The 20,677-nt window shown below is 38.8% G+C and overlaps 1 protein-coding gene across 1 annotated transcript in view; it reads right to left on the bottom strand.

The window, feature by feature from the left end:
• Positions 1-1,879: 1,879 nt before the first annotated feature.
• ttc21a (tetratricopeptide repeat domain 21A) overlaps positions 1,880-20,677 on the bottom strand; it is a 101,465-nt gene continuing 82,667 nt past the window's right edge. The window contains exons 24-29 of the mRNA XM_039753643.1: positions 19,150-19,311; positions 17,416-17,620; positions 16,256-16,480; positions 12,798-12,918; positions 7,004-7,071; positions 1,880-4,001 (exon numbers count right to left, since the gene is read on the bottom strand). Coding sequence (XP_039609577.1) covers positions 3,924-4,001; positions 7,004-7,071; positions 12,798-12,918; positions 16,256-16,480; positions 17,416-17,620; positions 19,150-19,311 — 859 coding nt within the window. The 3' untranslated portion in view covers positions 1,880-3,923. The remainder of the gene's footprint in view (positions 4,002-7,003; positions 7,072-12,797; positions 12,919-16,255; positions 16,481-17,415; positions 17,621-19,149; positions 19,312-20,677) is intronic.

Below are 20,677 nucleotides of genomic sequence, written 5' to 3'. Positions count from 1 at the left end.
CGCATATTTTCTTACAACATCTACTGATATTTAGATAGATAGATAGATAGATAGATAGATAGATAGATACTTTATTAATCCCAAGGGGAAATTCACATAATCCAGCAGCAGTATACTGGTACAAAGAAGCAATATTAAATTAAATAGTAAAAAAAAAAAATGAAAAAAATTAAAATAAAATTAATGTTCGCATTTACTCCCCCGGGTGGAATTGAAGAGTCGCATAGTGTGGGGGAGGAACGATCTCCTCAGTCTGTCAGTGGAGCAAAACAGTGACAAAAGTCTGTCACTGAAGCTACTCCTCTGTCTGGAGATGACACTGTTCAGTGGATGCAGTGGATTATGCTGGTATTTCAATCTCTTGTTTTTCAGATCCTTATCTATAGTTGTATATGTAAAATAGATCTTTGTGACTCAAGGGAATTTTACAAAAAATATATTTATTTGGAACATAGTAATAGAACAAACACGGCATATGATCACTTCAGATAACCAGACAATTTTTTTATACAAAAAAAAGCTGGGATATTTTTGGTAATAGACTTTTTCCCGTGACCACTTTCCATCTCCCTTACATTTTAACTAGTGACATTAGTAAATCATCTTGCTAAGTGTGAATCCCAATAAATTCCTGCATTGATTATAGCTGTAATGTCCCATGGTCTGTGCCTAAAGGAGGCCTTTGGTTATCGCTTAAAGCCAATTAATTCCAAACAGGAGGATTAAATAGCAAAATATAGAGTAATGTAAAAATATTTGCTATTTCTTGCCTTATGTACATTTTCAGCGCCTTTCCTCTGTATTTGCATGTGTTTGAACCTCTCAGCAGCACTCCGTCTCTCGAGCATGTTCCCACAATGCCTGCTTCTCAAACTCTTTTTTTCGAGATGCCTTTCTCGCCTCCTGTCTGATTTTATTTTTTCCATTTATGAAGGCGACTCTATCAGCGTGTGCCTTTACTACTCCTCACGTGTCTCTCACTCACAATTCTTCTTTGGTTGCATCACCAAAGTCATACTGACCGATCAGAATGCTCAGAGGGACTGGACAAACAGACCTAAGTGTTTTATTATATAGTAGATGATATTTGTTAATTTTTTTTCTGCAACAACTGTAAAATAATGTAGAAACATAAGAAATATAGTAAATTTTCCTGTATATTTAATAAATATAAAAATGTTCATGCAAATTTTATTTTACTTGACATCAGTTAATCATTTTTTATCTTAGACTTTGACAGTAATTGTTACCAAAAAAAAAAAACATAGGTGTATAGGTGTTTCCAGTTAGGCAGATAGAAGATAATCAAAAGGAGTTGTTTTTTTCATTCAAAAGCTTTCTGGGGAAGTGAGGTAATCTTTTACAAGCTTTGTCTTGCATATAAATTGTTTGGCCCACAGACATACTGTAGTTCTCTGATTTATATCATAAACTATCAGTGCAAAGTCATATTTTTAATCTCTTACAAATAATCTTCAGCTGTGTAATGTGTGAACATAAAGAATTTATATAATAATAAAAAAGAAAAGCAGTAAGCCTTAGTTTTGATTTGTGATATGATAGATTTAGATAGAACTTTATTTGCCCCCTGGAGGAAATGTGGCTTTTACAGAAACACATTAGATAGATAGAAAGAATTGTGTATAGTAGGCAGGATTAGATAGATAGATAGATAGATAGATAGATAGATAGATAGATAGAAAACACACTATATGACAATATGATAGATAGATAGATAGATAGATAGATAGATAGATAATGAGAGGCACAATATGATAGACAGACAGACAGACAGACAGACAATGGTCTGAAACAAACATCAGAATGACAAAAAAGAAAGAAAAACTTCTGACTTGCCTGTCACAGTCACAGTGAGGCATTATGGAGCTGTATTGCCGTATGTATAAAGGAGCCCCCGTAGCGTTTTCTGACACACTGCTGCTGAATAGCTTGTTGGCTGAGCCATAATGTTTATACATTGTACTTCTTCATATAGGAAGATTTCATTAGGGAGAAAGTACCAAAGAAAGAGCTTCTCAACCTGACTAAACATCTTGTTTATTTTGTAATGAGTTCATCTATTGAAAAAATAGAGAAATGGATTAACAGAGAGAAGATTTGGCGCGCCACTTGTCTCTTTAACACGTGCCTTGGGAAATCTCCATGTTAACCAGCATAGAAATTTAGTGGAATTTGCTCATTTACAAATACTAGGGTGACACAGGAATTTCCCAAGTCAACAGTGTTTACTCTCTTTCCAGGTTCAGAGTGACTACTATTTTGTAAAAAGAAAACGCATTGGTGAGGAGCAATGGTTGACTGGCACAATCATTCTTTTCTACATTGATTTCTGCATGTCTATTGATTTAGACTACCATACAGACCTTGAGTTCCACTGCATACACACTCCACTTACCCAATGTTTCCCATTACAGTATCAATAACTTGTGACTGGCGGACATGAAGCAGGCAGTGCACACATAGATCAAGTGACAGTGGGGCTCAGCTGCTTGCTTTTTGGCTTGTTTGGAGAGTAGCTCCTTTATTTCAAAACCTAATTTATAGACTTTTCCAAGTAGCTAACCTTAGAAATGAGCTAAACTTCAATGATATCTCTAAATTTCAATTGAATTATCAAGCTTATTGGTTCACTCACATAGCCAGGAGAGAATAGTACATACTGTACATGTGGACATGTTGATGTTTTTTCATGGATCGCCTCTTAATTTTCTGCCTTTGTTCGCATATTCATCAAAATTTAGAAATTCCTTGGAAGTAGGCTATACCAGGTGTCAAGTGGTGGAATTGTTGGACAGCTTTTCTGGGATTCTTGACTCAGCTTTGTTAGACCATGGCTTTGGTATCACAGTTTACTGGTAAATTCCTACATGAGTAAAAGAGGCTATTATTACTTTGCTTGTTGATTTTGTAATGAGTTGTCATATGGATTTAGAAAGCCTGCAGAGTAGAATTAGTTAGACTGTCAAGCCATAACACTCCATGTCTCTTGGGTGTGACATCCATCTACAAGAAACACATCTCCACTCATTTTCTAAAGCTGCAAATATGCTCCAACAGCTTAAAAAAAATCATCAGCTACTTGTAAGAATTGTACATTTCTAGATGTGTGTTTTTATGTTTTTATCTGTTAAAACTGAATTCTGGAGGTTTCAAAACATTTTTATTTGTTTACACAAAGTTTTTTTTTCCCTTTCATTCTTTTGTTTATGTGACACTGATGTGATTCTGATGTAAGTGGTAGTTATGCTATAAATATATTCCGTGCTCGGTACCAGTATCCCTATGTTGAACAAACCTCAGAAATCTTTACCAATAGTTTTCAATTCAAGGTGGACAATTTATAGGTTTCATGTGAGTTTTGATTTCATTTCGGACTTTGATTTTTGGTTTGCCCCTGTGCTGTGCTCACTTGTGTTTCATTTTAATCTCCTGATTTTCACCTGGCCTGGTTTGGCCTGGCCCTAACTACAAGTCTTGTTTCAGGTTATTAGGTTCAGGTCATTTCTTCTTGCTCATCATTATGAGACAGGGCTGGTAACTCATATCACCAATGACCATTAAATTATTCGATCAAACATAGAATCCTACATATTTTTCTGAAAGGAACAACAAGTTCTATCCCCATCTGTAATGTGCAGGGCCTAAAATGTAGACCCAAATGCTCAAGTACACAAAATTCAGCTAATACAAATCAGGATAAAGTCTCTGTGATCCTTTTGTGGCATCAAGTTCTCGAGATTCAGGGCCACCAAGCTGAGTGTAACCTGTGGAAGGCTTCTGAAAACATCCTGAACAAGTCATGCAGATCACAATAGGAAGCAGGGGGAGAGGAGAAGCATCAGCTCTGCTGCCTTTGAGGTGTCCGATAATACGATACTGTCCAAAAAATGGAGGTCCTGGTTTTAGGCCTTCACTGACAGCTGTGCTTTTTCCAATATTTCTTTTCTGATTTTTGGATATCCAGGGTGGTCATTTAGAACCTGGGTAAATGCACAAAAATAATAAAGGGGGAGATTTTTGAATTTTATTGAGAAAGAAGACAAAATAATATTGATGTTCTGCTAAATACTGCCACTTGTGAACAAAGAACATTGGATTTCACAATTGTTCATTAAAACTGTTCATGCTTTTTTCTTCTATATTTCAACTCATTACCACTTTCACCTTCATACTTAAAGCACTGCTCCTGTTCACTCATTTCCCTAATAACTAATAAGGAGCAAAATGATTTGTGTGAAACAAAGCAAAACTCGATGCAGAGAAATTTACAAAATAAATAGTATTTAAATGGTGAAATCTGCACCATTGAGACCAGAATGAAGGAGTTTGGTCCCTCTCAACAAGTGTTTTTCTGTGGTAATTCTGCATGTGCCTGCCCGTCATTTAGTTTTTAAATAAAAAGTAGTATTGGAAAAAATAGTGAATAAAAACAGCCTGACTCATTTCATGTGATGAATTGACATTTATCTGAGCCATGAGGTCTGTTTTGTGGTATGATATCCACTTTGCCAATTCTGATCACAATCTTGGCGATTCTGTGTGTCGGAAGCTCCACAGCACTCGCATTGTTGATTTCTTCAACCTCATCAGAAGAAATTGGTTGCCAGGTAATGTCAATGCTGGTGGGGGGCTTCCTATGTATTCAGTTTTAAAGTTTTCCTGCAGAGAGAATTCAGTAATGTGTGTGAAAATGCATTTGGTGGATCTTTGTGTGGAAATTATGCAGTACATTACATTTCTGAAAAGCACACGATGCTTCTTTACGTTACCGAAAAAATACAGTTAAACACAGAAGTAAAAAAGAGGCTTTGGCAAGTACAGTAATACTCCTTGTTTTCCACACTAAAAACTTTAAAAGGCTCCAAAAACTCTTTTAAGTATGTGTCGTGTTTTGCGATTATAAAATCGCATGCTAAACAAATTTTAGCACCAACTCATCGCTAATTATAAGGCATGTAAATGGCTCCATTTAGTAAGCTTGAGCTTAAACATTTATCAGCCAAACAGCTTTCCTTAAAATGAATGTCTCAGCGGGTGAAATCACAACTGTTACTGTGAATGACTGTAATGAAAGATAAAGAGCCCAGTGACCACTGTGGGCAAACTGGGACCACCTGATGGCCGTTACTCTATATCATGCAGTTTCAGCAGGGAAACTCAAACCATGGTAGGGGAGTTTAGGGGACCTTAAAAGTATTTAACAGCTGGAAAAGAGTATTCAGCTGGGCATTATACTAAAGCACAGTATAGTCCTTATACTGTCGTACAGGAGGAGAGCTCACTTACAATAATACTAGAATTAGTTTTCCAGCCAGTGAGAAACTGAACAGGTAAAACTTTAAGTTTTTTTCTGATGGCTGGTACACAAAACAGTTAAAATCTAGTGAGGGTAATATAAATTAAGTAGTGAGTGGTAAAGGTTATGGGATGCCATCAGGAGTAAGCAGGCCATTTGTGAAACAATATGCAGTCAGCGTCAGATAAGTTAGACGTGTGTAATAATAATAATACATTTTATTTATATAGCGCCTTTCCCATGCTCAAGGCGTTTCACAGAGTCTTAGAAAAAAACAGCACGGTATATGTAACATTGGATACAAATGTTTTCCTGAATAGAACAATAAAACAGATAAATAGAATATAGAAAATAGAATAAAGGATAGTAAACCAGGGCGGCACGGTGGCGCAGTGGTAGCGCTGCTGCCTCGCAGTTAGGAGACCCGGGTTCGCTTCCCAGGTCCTCCCTGCGTGGAGTTTGCATGTTCTCCCCGTGTCTGGATGGGTTTCCTCCGGGCTCTCCGGTTTCCTCCCACAGTCCAAAGACATGCTGGTTAGGTGGATTGGTGATTCTGAATTGGGCCTAGTGTGTGCTTGGTGTTTGTGTGTGTGTCCTGCGGTGGGTTGGCACCCTGCCTGGGATTGGTTCCTGCCTTGTGCCCTGTGTTGGCTGGGATTGGCTCCAGCAGACCCCCGTGACCCTGTGTTCGGATTCAGCGGGTTGGAAAATGGATGGATGGATGGATAATAAACCAGAGTAAAATACTAAATTCAATACTAAAAGAAAAACCTAACAAATAACCTAATTTGTGATATAACAGACACACAAATTATTCTGAGCACCTGGTCAGAGAGGTAAACTGAAAGAAAGGGCAGAATGTTAAGTTAAAAACCTTCCTAAACAGATGAGTTTTAAGTTGTTTTTTAAAAGAATGAATGGAGTCAGCTGATCTAATTCATTTCGGGATGTCATTCAAAAGTCTGGGTGCTATGGAGCTGAAGGCCCTGTCACCCATAGACTGTAGGTTAGTGTGGGGCACAACAAGATTACTAGAATCAGAGGACCTTAGTAGGCGAACAGGAGCATAGTGATGGAGAAGGTCACTGATGTAGTCCGGTTCAAGGCCATTTAAAGTTTTGTAGGTTATTATTCTGTAAGACACAGGGAGCCAGTGAAGATGGAGCAGGATGGGTGTGATGTGCTCGCTGTTGCTGGTTCGAGTAAGGACTCTTGCAGCAGTTTTGAGTCAACTGGAGCTGTGATATAAGATTAGAAGGGGCACCTGCCAGCAGCAAGTTACAATAATCAATGTGGGATGTGATAAAAGCATGGACAAGTTTCTCAGCATTAGAAAAGGAGAGGATGGAGCAAACACGGGATATGTTATGGAGGTGAAAGTAAGAAAGTTTCTTAATGTGGTTTATGTGGGCAGAATGAGAAAGGGAGGAATCAAAAACGACACCAAGATTCCTTGCATCAGAAGAAGGTCTGATGAGAACACCATCAAGAGTGACTGAAAAGGAGATCATATCTTAAGTAGCACTTTTGTGCCAACTTGCAGGAGTTCAGTTTTGTTGCAATGGTGTTGTATGGTGTTGCTTTTTTTCTCTTGTTATCTTGCCCTTAGAATACAAAAATCAAATTGTTCATAACTGTCTGGCTTCATGAATTACCATATAACAAAAGTGCACTGTATGTAATTACCTTTCGACAGACATCAATGGCCTCAACATACTTTTTGTCCTTCAGGTAATTAAAAGCCAGCTTGTAACCTGGAATGAAAAAGGCAAATAATAGATAAAGAAATAACTGAAAAAATAATCTTTATTACAAATAATATGTGAGTGCTGGGATAGCCAAGCTTCCACTTGGTATTATGTCTCCTTGGTTTTAATAAATACCCGTGTCTTTTATTTGCATATCACACTATGGAATACCTTTTGGCCCAAAATGAAATAAATAAAATGGAAATTATGAAATAATAATTGCATGCAAAAGTACAGTGCTATAAAGAAATGAGTAAATAATTTGTGAAGAAATATCTTATTAAATTTGTCATTTAACTATTATGAAAAGCCTTGTAACTATTATGAAATACAAAATCATTATTTTATTACTATTATAGGTTTTATTTAACAATAGCTTTATTTGTAAAGACCATTTTTATTTCACAATGCAACTTTTCCAAAACGGCTCTTTTATTTATTTCCCGAAGCCTCTTTTTATATTGGTTTCACCACTTGTCAATCAAGACAAAGATCACCCGGCTTAGCCTTTTCCTATTGGTTAATCCACTGCTGTTGATTACTCTTCCCTGCTTGTAGACAGTAAGCTGCCAAAGGTCTTAAGCGATGTCGCTGCTATTTGAGACAAATATGCAACGTATTGGAAATGCTCAGGAATAGACGTTCTCTTCAAAATGTTGATGAAGAAGTTGCGAGTAGTTTATGACTGACTGACTGCCGTGATTGCAAAAAAATGTCCGTGAAGAAATCACAAAAGCACACGTATGATGATAAACGTCTGAGGCTGGAAATTTCACACGATTTACTTCCAGATGGCCTTGTGTGCAGACACAGCGCTCAATCGATCTCAAATCACCCAGAATCTCTTCATCGATGTGAATATTTTGAAGATCACTTATCCATCTGAGCATTCCTAATGCATCTTCATTTCTTCTTAAAATTGTTTGTGGCCTGCTATGGGGCTAAACAGGAAGAGAATCCCTGCATCCCACAAGCCTTGAGAGCATCCATGATGATAGGTGGAGACTTTCAGATAGAGGATATGGGTTTCTCTTGCTGAATCGGGGAGAATGAAAGAGAGGGAGTGACAGAATGACAGTGAAAGGGCAATCTCAGCTACTCTGGCAGTGTTGCATTAAGGAGTGAGAACAGCACCACCAGCAGTGGGTCTTCTTTTACCAGGCATTTCCCGTGAATTGGACCAGTAAGAACAGTGAGGTTATTGGGCTTTTAATGTTCAGTTTTGCCCAGAGGAGACTGGGCGGTTTATGGTCTGGAATCCCTACAGATTTTATTTTTTTTCTCCAGCTGTCTGGAGTTTTGTTTTGTTTTTTCTGTCCCCCCCTGGCCATTGGACCTTACTCTTATTCTATGTTAATTAATGTTGACTTATTTTGTTTTCTTATTGTGTCTTTTATTTTTCTATTCTTTATTATGTAAAGCACTTTTAGCTACTTTTTGTATGAAAATGTGCTATATAAATAAATGTTGTTGTTGTTGTTTATTGTAGTTTATCAAACACACCTATTGCTATTGTACACTTACAATATGTTCAACTGCCTCTGTAAATTTCGTCTGTAAAACTATTGCAACTCCTATTGCCTTGATGTTTCACGTGTTTGAATGTGAGAAAACTTCAAATAGCGCTAAAATCTTTGGTAGCCTACAAAGTCAGTCAGTCATTATCCAACCCGCTATATACTAACACAGGGTCACGGGGGTCTGCTGGAGCCAATCCCAGCCAAAACAGGGCGCAAGGCAGGAACAAATCCCGGGCAGGGTACCGGCCCACTGCATGGCAGACACACACACAAACACACCCACACACCAAGCACACACTAGGGACAATTCAGGGTCACCAATGCACCTAACCTGCATGTCTTTGGACTGTGGGAGGAAACCGGAGCACCCAGAGGAAACCCACACAGACACAGGGAGAACATGCAAACTCCACACAAGGAGAACCCGGCAAGCAAACCCGGGTCTCCTTCCTGCAAGGCAGTAGCGCTAGCCTACCAAGTACACCAGGCAAACGTAATTGACAGCAGTGGATTAGCCAATAGGAGAAGGTTCAGCAGGTTGGTCTTGATTCACAAGTGAGGAAACCATTATGACAAAGGGCCTAGTGGAATAATAGCGCAGGCTATCGTGCCATTCCCAAAAGTCGCATTGTGAAATTAAAAATGGTCTTTAAAAATAAGGCCATTGTGAAATAAAACCTGTAATAACAATAAAATAATGACATTGTATTTCATTATAATTTGATGACTTTTCATAATAATTAGATGACTGTTATTTAGGCATCCATCCATCCATTTTCTAACCCGCTGAATCCGAACAGGGTCACGGGGGTCTGCTGGAGCCAATCCCAGCCAACACAGGGCACAAGGCAGGAACCAATCCTGGGCAGGGTGCCAACCCACCGCAGGACACACACAAACACACCCACACACCAAGCACACACTAGGGCCAAGTTAGAATCGCCAATCCACCTAACCTGCATGTCTTTGGATTGTGGGAGGAAACCGGAGCGCCCGGAGGAAACCCACGCAGACACGGGGAGAACATGCAAACTCCACGCAGGGAGGACCCGGGAAGCGAACCCGGGTCTCCTAACTGCGAGGCAGCAGCGCTACCACTGCGCCACCGTGCCGCCCGTTATTTAGGCATTTTTTTCAAAATTTATTGGCACATTTATATATATATTGCTGTACTTTTGCATGTCATTATTCATTATAGCTATGCAATTAAGAAGCCATACTGCTGAAGTAATTGCTGTGTAAATGGACTTGTCTAAAACACTGGAAACAAACTTAAAGCTGTCTCTAAAATTTAAACAGAAGTCATTCACTGTCCTTGCTGAAAACGAATCACATTTCACATTTCAGTTTCTTGTAGATGTTAGGCTGTTGTCCAGAATGTCTCTGTACTTTGCTGCACTCCATCTTTCCCTCAGTCCCACAATGAGGCATAACATTGGAACCAAATGTTGGTCAAGTTATAATAAAGTGTATTATAGCTGTACTTAGTATGCATATTTAAATTAAAGGAGCTATATTCAGTTAATAAAGACCTTCAGTAAGATGCTTATTATAGTCATAATGTAGCTTTAGTACACAACAGGTAATCTAATCTCTACATTTTTTCCCAACTTTAGTTTACTATATGGTCAAGATTTAGCATCTACAGTCATATGAAAAAGTTTAGGAACCCCTCTTAATTCTTTGGATTTTTGTTTATCATTGGTTGAGCTTTCATAGCAGCAACTTCCTCTTAATATCTGACATGCCTTATGGAAACAGTAGTACTTCAGCAGTGACATTAAATTTATTGGATTAACAGAAAATATGCACTATGCATCATAACAACATTAGAAAGGTGCATAAATGTGGGCACCCCAACAGAGATCAATACTTAGTTGAGCCTCCTTTTGCAAATATAACAGCCTCTAGATGCCTCCTATAGCCTTTGATGAGTGTCTGGATTCTGGATGGAGGTATTTGTAACCATTCTTCCATACAAAATCTCTCCAGTTCAGTTAAACTTGATGGCTGCCGAATATAGTCATCCCATAGATTTTCGATGATATTCAAGTCAGGGGACTGTGACAGCCATTCCAGTACATTGTACTTCTCCCTCTACATGAATGCCTAGATTTTGAACTGTGTTTTGGGTCATTGTTTTGTTGGAATATCCAACCCCTGCGTAACTTCAACTTTGTGACTGATTTTTGAACATTATCCTGAAGAATTTGTTGATATTGGGTTAAATTCACCTGACCCTCGACTTTAACAAGGGCCCAGTACCTGAACTAGCCGCACAGCCCACAGCATGATGGAACTTCCACCAAATTTGTACAGTAGGTAGCAGGTGCATTTCTTGGAATGCGGTGTTCTTCTTCCACCATGCAAAGCACTTTTTGTTATGACCAAATAACTTGATTTCTGTCTCATCAGTCCAAAGCACTTTGATCCAAAATGAATCTGACTTGTCTAAATGAGCATTTGCATACAACAAGTGACTCTGTTTGTGGCGTGAGTGCAGAAAGGGCTTCTTTCTCATCACCCTGCCATACAGATGTTCTTTGTGCAAATTGTGCTGAATTGTGGAACGATGTACAGATACACCATCTGCAGCGAGATGTTCTTGTAGGTCTTTGGAGGTGATCTGTGGGTTGTCTGTAACCATTCTCACAATCCTGTGCGTATGCCGCTCATGGATTTTTCTTGGCCTGCCAGACCTGCTTGGTTTAATAGCAACTGTGCCTGTGGCCTTCCATTTCCTGATTACATTCCTTACAGTTGAAACTGACAGTTTAAACCTCTGAGATAGCTTTTTGTAGCCTTCCCCTAAACCATGAGACTGAACAATCTTTGTTTTCAGATCTTTTGAGAGTTGCTTCGAGGATCCCATGGTCTCACTCTTCAGAAAAGAGTCAAAGAGAAGTACAGTTTGCAACTGACCACCTTAAATACCTTTTCTCATGATTGGACACACCTGTCTATGAAGTTCAAGGCTTAACGAGCTAATCCAACTAATTTGGTGTTGCAAGTAATCAGTATTGAGCAGTTACATGCAATCAGCAAAATTACAAGGGAACCCACATTTTTGCACAGCCAGTTTTTCACATTTGACTTTATTTCATACAACTAAATACTGCTTCACTAAAAATCTTTGTTCGGAAAACACCCCAGTACTTAGGAAATGAAAGGCATACCACTGTTACCTTTTTTGTTGAAAGTAAATTATTATGCAGGCTGAGAGGGGTTCCTAAACTTTTTTATATGACTGCATAATTGCAATTTGTTCCCTAAGCAACTTCCAACACGGCACCCAGCAAACTTGTTTCCATTTACACCTGAGTTTGTGTCCACAAAGATGCCATTTTCAAGGAGATGTAATTCTATTCAGAGGTGGCACCAGGACTGTGCAGATGCTGTTGAGACAGGCTACATCTCTATAATCCTGAACTGGATAAAGTGGGTCTAATAATGGACTGGTGCACATTTAGAACATAATTAATTAGAAAAGGAGGAAATATTGGAAGGGAATAATCAATCCATAAAATTGGTTGGTGAGTCTCTCAGAAAAGATCATTATGCTATGCTGTACATAGAAAATTTTGACAGGGCAGATTAAGATCGAAAGGAGAAGGCCATCTGATTTTATTGACATGCACTTTTAGTAGCAAAAATGAAAAGAAATTAGAATCAATTAAACCATGCAGCCACTTATATTCAAAACTGAATATAAGATCCTTTATATTAAGTCCACTATGTGGTAAGCAATTTACCAATGTTGGGCTTTGAGGGCAATCATTTTAAAAAGGAAAACAAAAAGCACCAGGAAGATTTGCTTGCAGTTGTAGCCTTTGAGTGAAGACAGCCTGGTATTTCTGTACTAAGCGATTTGTTTTAGTAGGTCAGTGCAATCGTCCCTGTGTGTTACTAGGAAATGTCAGATCTTAAATATGGCAGTAACTTGTATAGTTTGCCTCAATAAACACTTGTAGTGCATTTTTACACTTTTTAAAAGTAATTCCCAATGTGTCCTCCAAGGCAGTTTACAGTGTGTTGCTTTTAGAGAGCTGGTGAGATTCAAAGTGAAGGTCATACCAGCAGTCAGCAAATGTAACAGACTGTAAAACTACAGATATTGTAGATGGCCTGCTCCATCATTGTCGTGAACAGCTAATAGTCAGCAGTTGATGGAAGGGGACATTTCAATATCCACATCCAAACTTGGGGACTCACCTATAACTGGGTTTGCCCGATTGCTGTAATTCCAGGCCATCTCATAGTTGCTTGCAGCATCCTTGTATGACTGCTCAGTCTCCATGATAAAACCAAGGTACTCATAGGCTTTACAACATGACTGAAAAAGAAGATTTGAGAAGTGGTTATGCTTTAGAAATAAACGACAAATATAATAACTAAACCAAGGTATTTCCAAAATAAATAATACTCCTTTAAACTTGCTCATCTCAAATATTCTCACTCTGTTCTATGACAGCTTCTGGCATCAATTGTGATGTGAAGATGTGTCCTCACTGTATCTTTGAGATCCGATGTAATTACACAGGCACTAGATATTTTACAAACAGAGATGACTTATTATCAAGAAAAGCCTCAAAAATATTTGCAAGCATTAGAAGTGAGGGAACAAGTCACAAAGGCTGTTAAAAGGTACCACTGATGTTTTATGTTTTACTCATCAAATGTCCCCAGCCATGTGACCTCCATGTCTTCTTTTTAGCCTTTTTTTCACAAAACTATTCCATAATGGTCAGAGGTAATTAACTCTTTCAGGGCGCATGTCGACTTTTGTCAAAATTCAAGGGTAGAGGATGGTAATCAACTGTAAACTGTGACGGTTGCATTTTAGTTCTTTGCTAGAAGGAAAGTTAGCCTTATTGATTTGAGTTCGATTTTCTGTGCGTGCTTAAGTAGTTAAGAAATGGCATCAACATCTGATGAAAAACCAATGCGAATATGTAAACCAAAATACTCCCTGGACAACATTTTGCGTATTTTCACTGAATTGGACTCTTGACTTGATGGACTCTAATTTTGAAGCAAGTAATCTGGAGATGGAGATTGAAAACGAAAGATAGGTACCAGCATCAGCCGATTGTGGTGCTGAACATGTTGGTGTTGCTGATGCGCCTACAGCAACATTTGCCTGGGAAGACCACCACTTATGATGACAAGAGGTACAAACCAGATTGTGTCACAGTGTGACCGCCACCGCCATGCATTCCTGCTGGCCACTCAGCCGTTACTGCCAGAGACAGCAAACAGGTGCCAAAAGCCTCCACAGCACCCAGCAACAGACGTTTTATGTGATTGATGTGTGAAGCCATCGAGTTGTGTACTTTTCAGAAAACTGAGTTTTTTGGAAAAATCTTCAGCCCTCAAAGAGTTAACTGCTGTCTGTATGCCCCATGCAATGGGATATTTGCTCTCTGCCATGTTTTTATTTCTGGGTTTAGGGGTCCAAAAATGGGGTGGAGGTTTAGAAGAGTAGCTGCTTTTATGTCAATGTGTTTCTTTTTAAACAGAATATACTTTGTTTCTAAGCACACAGTATTATATTCCAGTATACTGCATATAAACTAATAAGGAGAGTTGCTTTTATTTGGACCACAGCAATAACGATAACCATAATATGCTGTTTTAAAACCTTTATGTGGTGCATTTTGTAATGTTGGGTAAAACACATTTTTTCTCAAATTGAATGCAGTGAGAAGTCATCCAAAATGACACTTTTTATTGGCTAACTAAAAAGATTACAATATGCAAGCTTTCAAGGGAACTCAGGCCCCTTCTTCAGGCAAGATGTAATCAAATTGAAAAAAATACTCATGAAGGTGATACGCATTAAGTGAAAATATCATCCTAGAACCTTTAGCCACCATCATATGTACAACAAAGGAAATTTCTGGGTTAATTATGACAACGATTAAGTTGGATTTTCTCTCTGAGTCAGTACTGTCTACACATGAACCTTTCATCCCAGATAAGCAATAAGAATTTGAAAAGGTGCACAAAAGGTCTGCAAACCGCCAACGGTGAAGTAACAGTGATGCGTTATCATGCAGTTAATAACATGTTTGGTACAAAAGCCAGGAAGCCCCACAGAACTGGTGTACTTAGCAAATAGCAGAGATTGCAAGCAGCTTTTATTTAAGAGTCAGCAGGAGAATTTGTTACAGATCTTTCTTCATATTATTAGGACTGAACCAACTAAAGTTGCAAAACAAAAAATCATTTTTTTTTCACTAAAATGTTTTTTCTTGCGGTTGTCATTTAAGTGCAAAGTCTTTCCTTTGATTATGCCGAGTACAGATGCTTTGCTGTGTGCATTGCCTTCTTTTATTGAGTAACTGTTCTGGCGCAAGTGTGCTGTGCTGTGTCCTGTGTCTGTGACCCCAAAATGCAAATGCCCAGTGAAAAACACGGAGAATGATAAAAAGAAATATATCTATATATATATATCTAATATAAGTGCTAGTGTATGCCTGACCATTATGTTTTTGAAATAATGATGCGTCAAGCAGGTAAGCACAGGGCTTGTCTCAAGGGTGTGGGGTCACAAGGAAGGATTTGGATGTGACACCACAACGGACCCATTTTTGGCTTGCATTAGAATGGAGGAGAACCATCCAGAGGACTAGTGACATGTCTTCTACCAAGGATGATGACCACTCTACCCCTTTATATATTCCACCTGCACCAGGAAGCCATCCTTACTTTGGGCCCAACCAGAGTGCCACTCTGCAAAGAGCTAAAGAGCATTAGCATGCAGACAAGCACTGTTTTTTGTTTCTTTTTTTGTTCAGCACCAGCGGACAATTAACGGGGTCACCTGCCGGTGCCCCAACCGTTCTTTTGTCTCCCTCTTGTCGTTTTACAGATGAAAAGCAATGGCAAATAAAAATGGAATACATATACAGTACATAAAATTACACATACAGGAAGTAAATCAACTACTGTATGTGTTCCTATAGATGAATTTTCTCAGTACATTCAAATCACAGAGACACATTCAAGACATAAACAATTCTGTAAAAATAGTTAAAACAAAACATTAAATAACAAGGATCCAAAGACATATAATCTTCCAAATGTTTCTGAAGGTTATAAAAACCTCCGTCTCCACCATTGGGCACCACACATTTCCTCACATTGCCGCTGCTCTGCAGGGTGAATCGAGTGATAACTACACACTACATATTCTATATTTAAGAATCTACCCGTTTTCAAAACACTTTACAAACAGCTAAATACAGAAACTAAACTTCTGCAAAAAATGAGGTTAATTGCCAATGCCTTTTGTGTTTTCTTCACTTGCATGAACATTGATGTGTCATGAAATGTGAACACTGAGACATTCAGAAAAATATCTGCCTGTGTTCACACATAAGCTAACCTGAGAAATTTCAGTGAATTGTACTTAATCTTGACTTGTAAAATTGATGAGTCAACTCTCCTCACATTATTCACTCGTGTTCGTTAACACATGTCCTCCAACCAGGAATTTGCCAGTAAATTTCTATATCTATGAAAAGGCCATTGTAAAAGCAGAAGCAAAAACCTATTTCTGTAGTTTGTCACTGCTTCATCATTTATATTATGTAATTATAATCTTAATTTCACATAAGACATGTTTTCATTTGTGAACATACTGTGGCTAGACACTTGAGCCTTACCTTATTGTAGAGTAGGCAGCGCTTCAACAAATCTGTTGCGATGTCATATTTGCCAGCTTTTATATAAATGTCAGCCAGAAGAAGCCAGCTTTTCTCCAGCTCTTCAGCTTCCGCTGCATTCCAGTTAACTTTGTTAATTCTTTTTAGCTGGTTTCTGGCCCGAGGGATCTGCTTCAGAATCATATAGGCTTGTGCCATTGCCAGGAGAGCAGGAACATGCTCCTTCTAAAAAATAATTTAATTTGCAATTGTTTAAGCAGTTTACACTTTAAAATTCATAGATAATCTCACAGACCCTAAATCATACATCTGTGAACTGACTCCAGTGGGAAAACAAACCTCTGGATGGCTACAATAAAGACAAGAACTGTAAAAAAAAATGAGAAACCCAAGTGACTGATCCATCATATAAGCAGGAAATACAAAGGGAGAGGGCTCTTTTGTAACCTTGTGTGGCAGATGGCCAGGATGCCTCAATATTGGAAGGACTTGGGGAGAGAACATATTCAGAGCATTACCTTCCCCAGAGCAATAGATGGCAGCCCCCCTGGGTTGCAGCGCCTCGGACTCTCACAGGGCTCCATGGGAGTTGGAGTCAGGTGCAGCCCTTTTGGGTTCCATGGGTGCTGCCAGGAGGTGCTGCAGGTACAGTTGAGCACTTCCCGGTGTCCAGCCGCCACTACTCCTGGAGACAGACTCGGGAGGAAGGGAGGCAAAGCTTGCCAGGAGGAGTGGAGGAAGACAGAGAGGAGGTGTTTTGTGCTGCGTGTAGTGCCTTAAGCTGTGCTGTGCAGGTGGGAAACGAGGGAAAGAAAAAATAAAATGTGTGTGCTAAACTTGTCTCCTGTGTCTGTCTGTGTCACATTTGGGCCACAGGAGCGCCCTCAGCAGGCCACACTTGGTATCAAAGGTGCGGTCACAGGAAAACTTAATGAGAGATGCCTGAAGAACAATTGTTTCCAACATTTTTCAAAACCACAATCACAGGGTCTCTAACTGCATAAAACTGCTCTAAACTGCAAGTACCAAAAAGTGATTTGAAGAGAAACACGGACTAACCCTAGCACCTGTCCCAGTAACTGGTACACAGCATGTAATGCAGCAGGATTTTCCTTTGTGATTCAAAATAATAAGGATGAACAACACCATAATGGGAATACCTCAGAAGAAGCCATTTCAGCAAACACAGAAAGTGCCTTTTCAATATTCATTTTGTCTCTGGTTGCCAGCAGGCAGTTGTTCTGGAGCAGAATCTGCTGCTCCTCGGATTGCTTTGTGCGAGGGTGGAACTCCTTCAGTAGGTTTTGAGCCGTCTTCACTGCCAGCTGCTCCGACTCTTTCTTTTCTGCTGCACTGTTGTTACTTCTGATAACAAATAAAAAATGCTGCATAAGGACATCTGCTTTCAAAGGGCACTTGCCCATTTTTTTCATACTTTATAAAATCTCTGCTAAATGCAAAGCATGATTGTAACTGACAGTTCCTCTCCATCATGGCAAGGGATTTTCATTCCCTTTCTTGCTGCTTATTGATGATTATGCACTCCCTGGGCTGATTAGCACAGCAAATGATCCGCTAAAACGTGTTTAATTGAGGCCATATTGCATAGTGGATGATTAGGGCATGAGTGACTTCCCAATCTCCATTATAAGATTTATAGTTTTGTGAGGAAAAAATAATCACTGAACAAGTGAGACTGACTTACTCAACAAATGGGTATTTATACAACGTAACATCTGCCAGGAATCTAACTAAAGCAATAGCTTTGAAATTCTGACAAGAGTGAATTGTTGTATGTCCAGCTGCTAGTTCACTAAAGTCACACAAACGTCAAACAACCTGGAAATATCTGGGCTGGGAGAAAAAAGTGGATTTACCAAGATAACAGCTCATGCAGACGAGGGGAGAATGTGGAAACTCCACACAGGCAGGGACTTGACTCAGATTCAAACCTAGTCCCGGAGAGCCTCTGTAACTACTTTGCCAACATAATGGGATTATTCCATAAAATTGACTGATTTTTGAGAGCAGAGGCAACAGTGGAATTAGATTACAACTCACTAAAACTCTCGGAAGAACAATGATTTAATATAAACATAATTAACTTAGATTATAAAAAAGCGTTTGATATAGTTCCACACCAAAGAGTAATTTTGAAACTAGAAGCTGTAGGCATTTGAGGCAACATGCAAAACTGGACCTCAAGTTGGATAACTGATACGAAACAAAGGAGAATGCTCCCTATGTTGAGTCCCTCAGGGGTCTGTTCTTGGACTTTTGGAATTATATTACAGACATAGATTTCCGTATAGTTTAGTAAACTTGTGAAATCTGCAGGTAATGCTAAAACTGGAAGAATGGTAGACACCGAGGAGACACCAAACCAATTCCAGAAGACCTGGACAAACTTCAGAGCTGTGCAGAGGAGAGCAACCAGGTGCATCCTGGGACTTAAGGACATGTCCTACATTGACAGACTCAGAGGATTAAACCTGATTAGCCTCAAGCAGAGGAGATTGCATGAGGACATATCCAGATCTTCAAAATCCTCAAAGGCAGCAGAATTCTTTCTGCTCAAGGGCATGAGTATTTATTTACAAATCACTGAGACATGTTCCTTAAGAAGTATCTGGATGAGATATTGGGAAAGCTTGGCTATGATCTAAACAAACAAGCTTGATGGAATGAATGGTCTCCTCTCATTTGTCAAATGTCTTACGTTCTTATGTTCTTATGATGTGAAGGGGTTAAATAGTTATCTCACTGACTTTAAATCACAATTTGATTAATTCAAAGGCATACCTAAAGAGACATGATAACATTACCTACCACATGATACTTCCAGGTATTTCTATTTTATCCACACCATTGAAGGTAATACGTGAAATATTTACCCTGAATCCTCATTGAGATTTTCAAAAACCTCTCCCCCAATTGTCTCATTATCTGGATTAAGACAAATCTGAATCATGGTATGCACAGCCTTTTGGCCCCAGTCGCTGTCCTTACGGGCTTTATTAAAAAGTCTTAGGGCTTCGTTTGGTTGTCCCAAATGCCTGCAGAAAGAAAATACTTGAGTAAGAAAAGGGATAACATAAACCTGTTAAAGGATATGTTCAGTATTCTTCAAGTCAAAGTTATTTCTTCACAAACCTGGTATATCTGCATTTGCCACACAAAATTGTGTTCCAAAGTCAAGCAATTCACACACTTTAAAAATATATATCTTGCCCAAAGTAGAGTTGTAGAATGGAGTCAATGGGGCACAGATATAGCTGGAAAATGAAAAATGTAAAACTTACCGAATACATCGATTTTTCAAGCCAAGTCAGTCAGTTGACAGGTATTGATCCACGTCTTGTGATTACACACACATTGTAAAATAGCTTATACATGTCATTTTGAACAACAAACACCAAAATTATGAGATTCAGTCATTTTAAAAGAAAACCAGCTGTACGCGTTACCTTTCATTCCCCAGGAGTGGTTTCCTCCAAATGAGACCGAATCACAGTAAACCGTTTGTGCCGTGTGTTTGGTTTTATTTTGATTCACTTCTGTATTTATGTGCAAACTCACACAAATGAACAGAAAACGTATTCTTACCTCAAGTAAAATAGCACCAGGAATATCCAGTAAAATCATTATTTCCAGATCCCTTATCACAAACATGATAGGTATATTTTCTTTTATTGAAACTCAAAGAGGATGTATTTGGTAAGTTTTAGGCTTTTATTTTCCAGTAGTGCTTTGTGCCACATTGCCTCTTGTGTAAAGCACCAGTGCATGTAAAATATTTTTTTAAATTCATAGAAAACGCTGGACTTTGGAACGCAATTTTGTGTGTTAAAAACATATATTTCCTGTTTGTGAAGAAATAACTTCAAGCTGAAAAATACTGAACTTATCTTTGAAGCATGAAATCATATTCATTAGGTGTAACTCCAATTGTCTTTTGATAGCATAAATAAAAATTTGTCTTCTAAGTATGTTTTTTTCCATTACAGGTTTATGAATCCTTATAAGCTATACTGGCAATGTCGTCAATAATAGGGTATCAATCCATGCACACACTCACAATATGCCAATTTAACTGTAAGTAAGTTACGAGAACACAGAGAGAACGCGCACCATGAGCAGGCTGGAAATCGAGTTGAGACAGCAAAACTAACAATCACAGCTATTCATAGTCTTTACATCCATACTCATTTGTCATTAAAGTAAATATATAAACCATACACCACCACAAGCAATGCTCTGTAAAAGGACTGACTGAATAAACAGCAAATCTTTCATCCCACAAGGCCAGAGTGCACTTGATGTAGCGGTCTCTGAAAATGAACCTGTGAAGTAGCTGACTCTTTCAGCAAGGGAATATTAAGAGCTAACATTGTGGTTATGGAAAGAAAGTAATGGCTGTAT

Source organism: Polypterus senegalus, chromosome 5 (genome assembly GCF_016835505.1).
Source record: "Polypterus senegalus isolate Bchr_013 chromosome 5, ASM1683550v1, whole genome shotgun sequence".
Classification (NCBI taxonomy): domain Eukaryota; kingdom Metazoa; phylum Chordata; class Cladistia; order Polypteriformes; family Polypteridae; genus Polypterus; species Polypterus senegalus.
The sequence above is the reverse complement of the archived record's forward strand: the minus strand, read 5'-3'. Positions and strand labels throughout refer to the sequence as shown.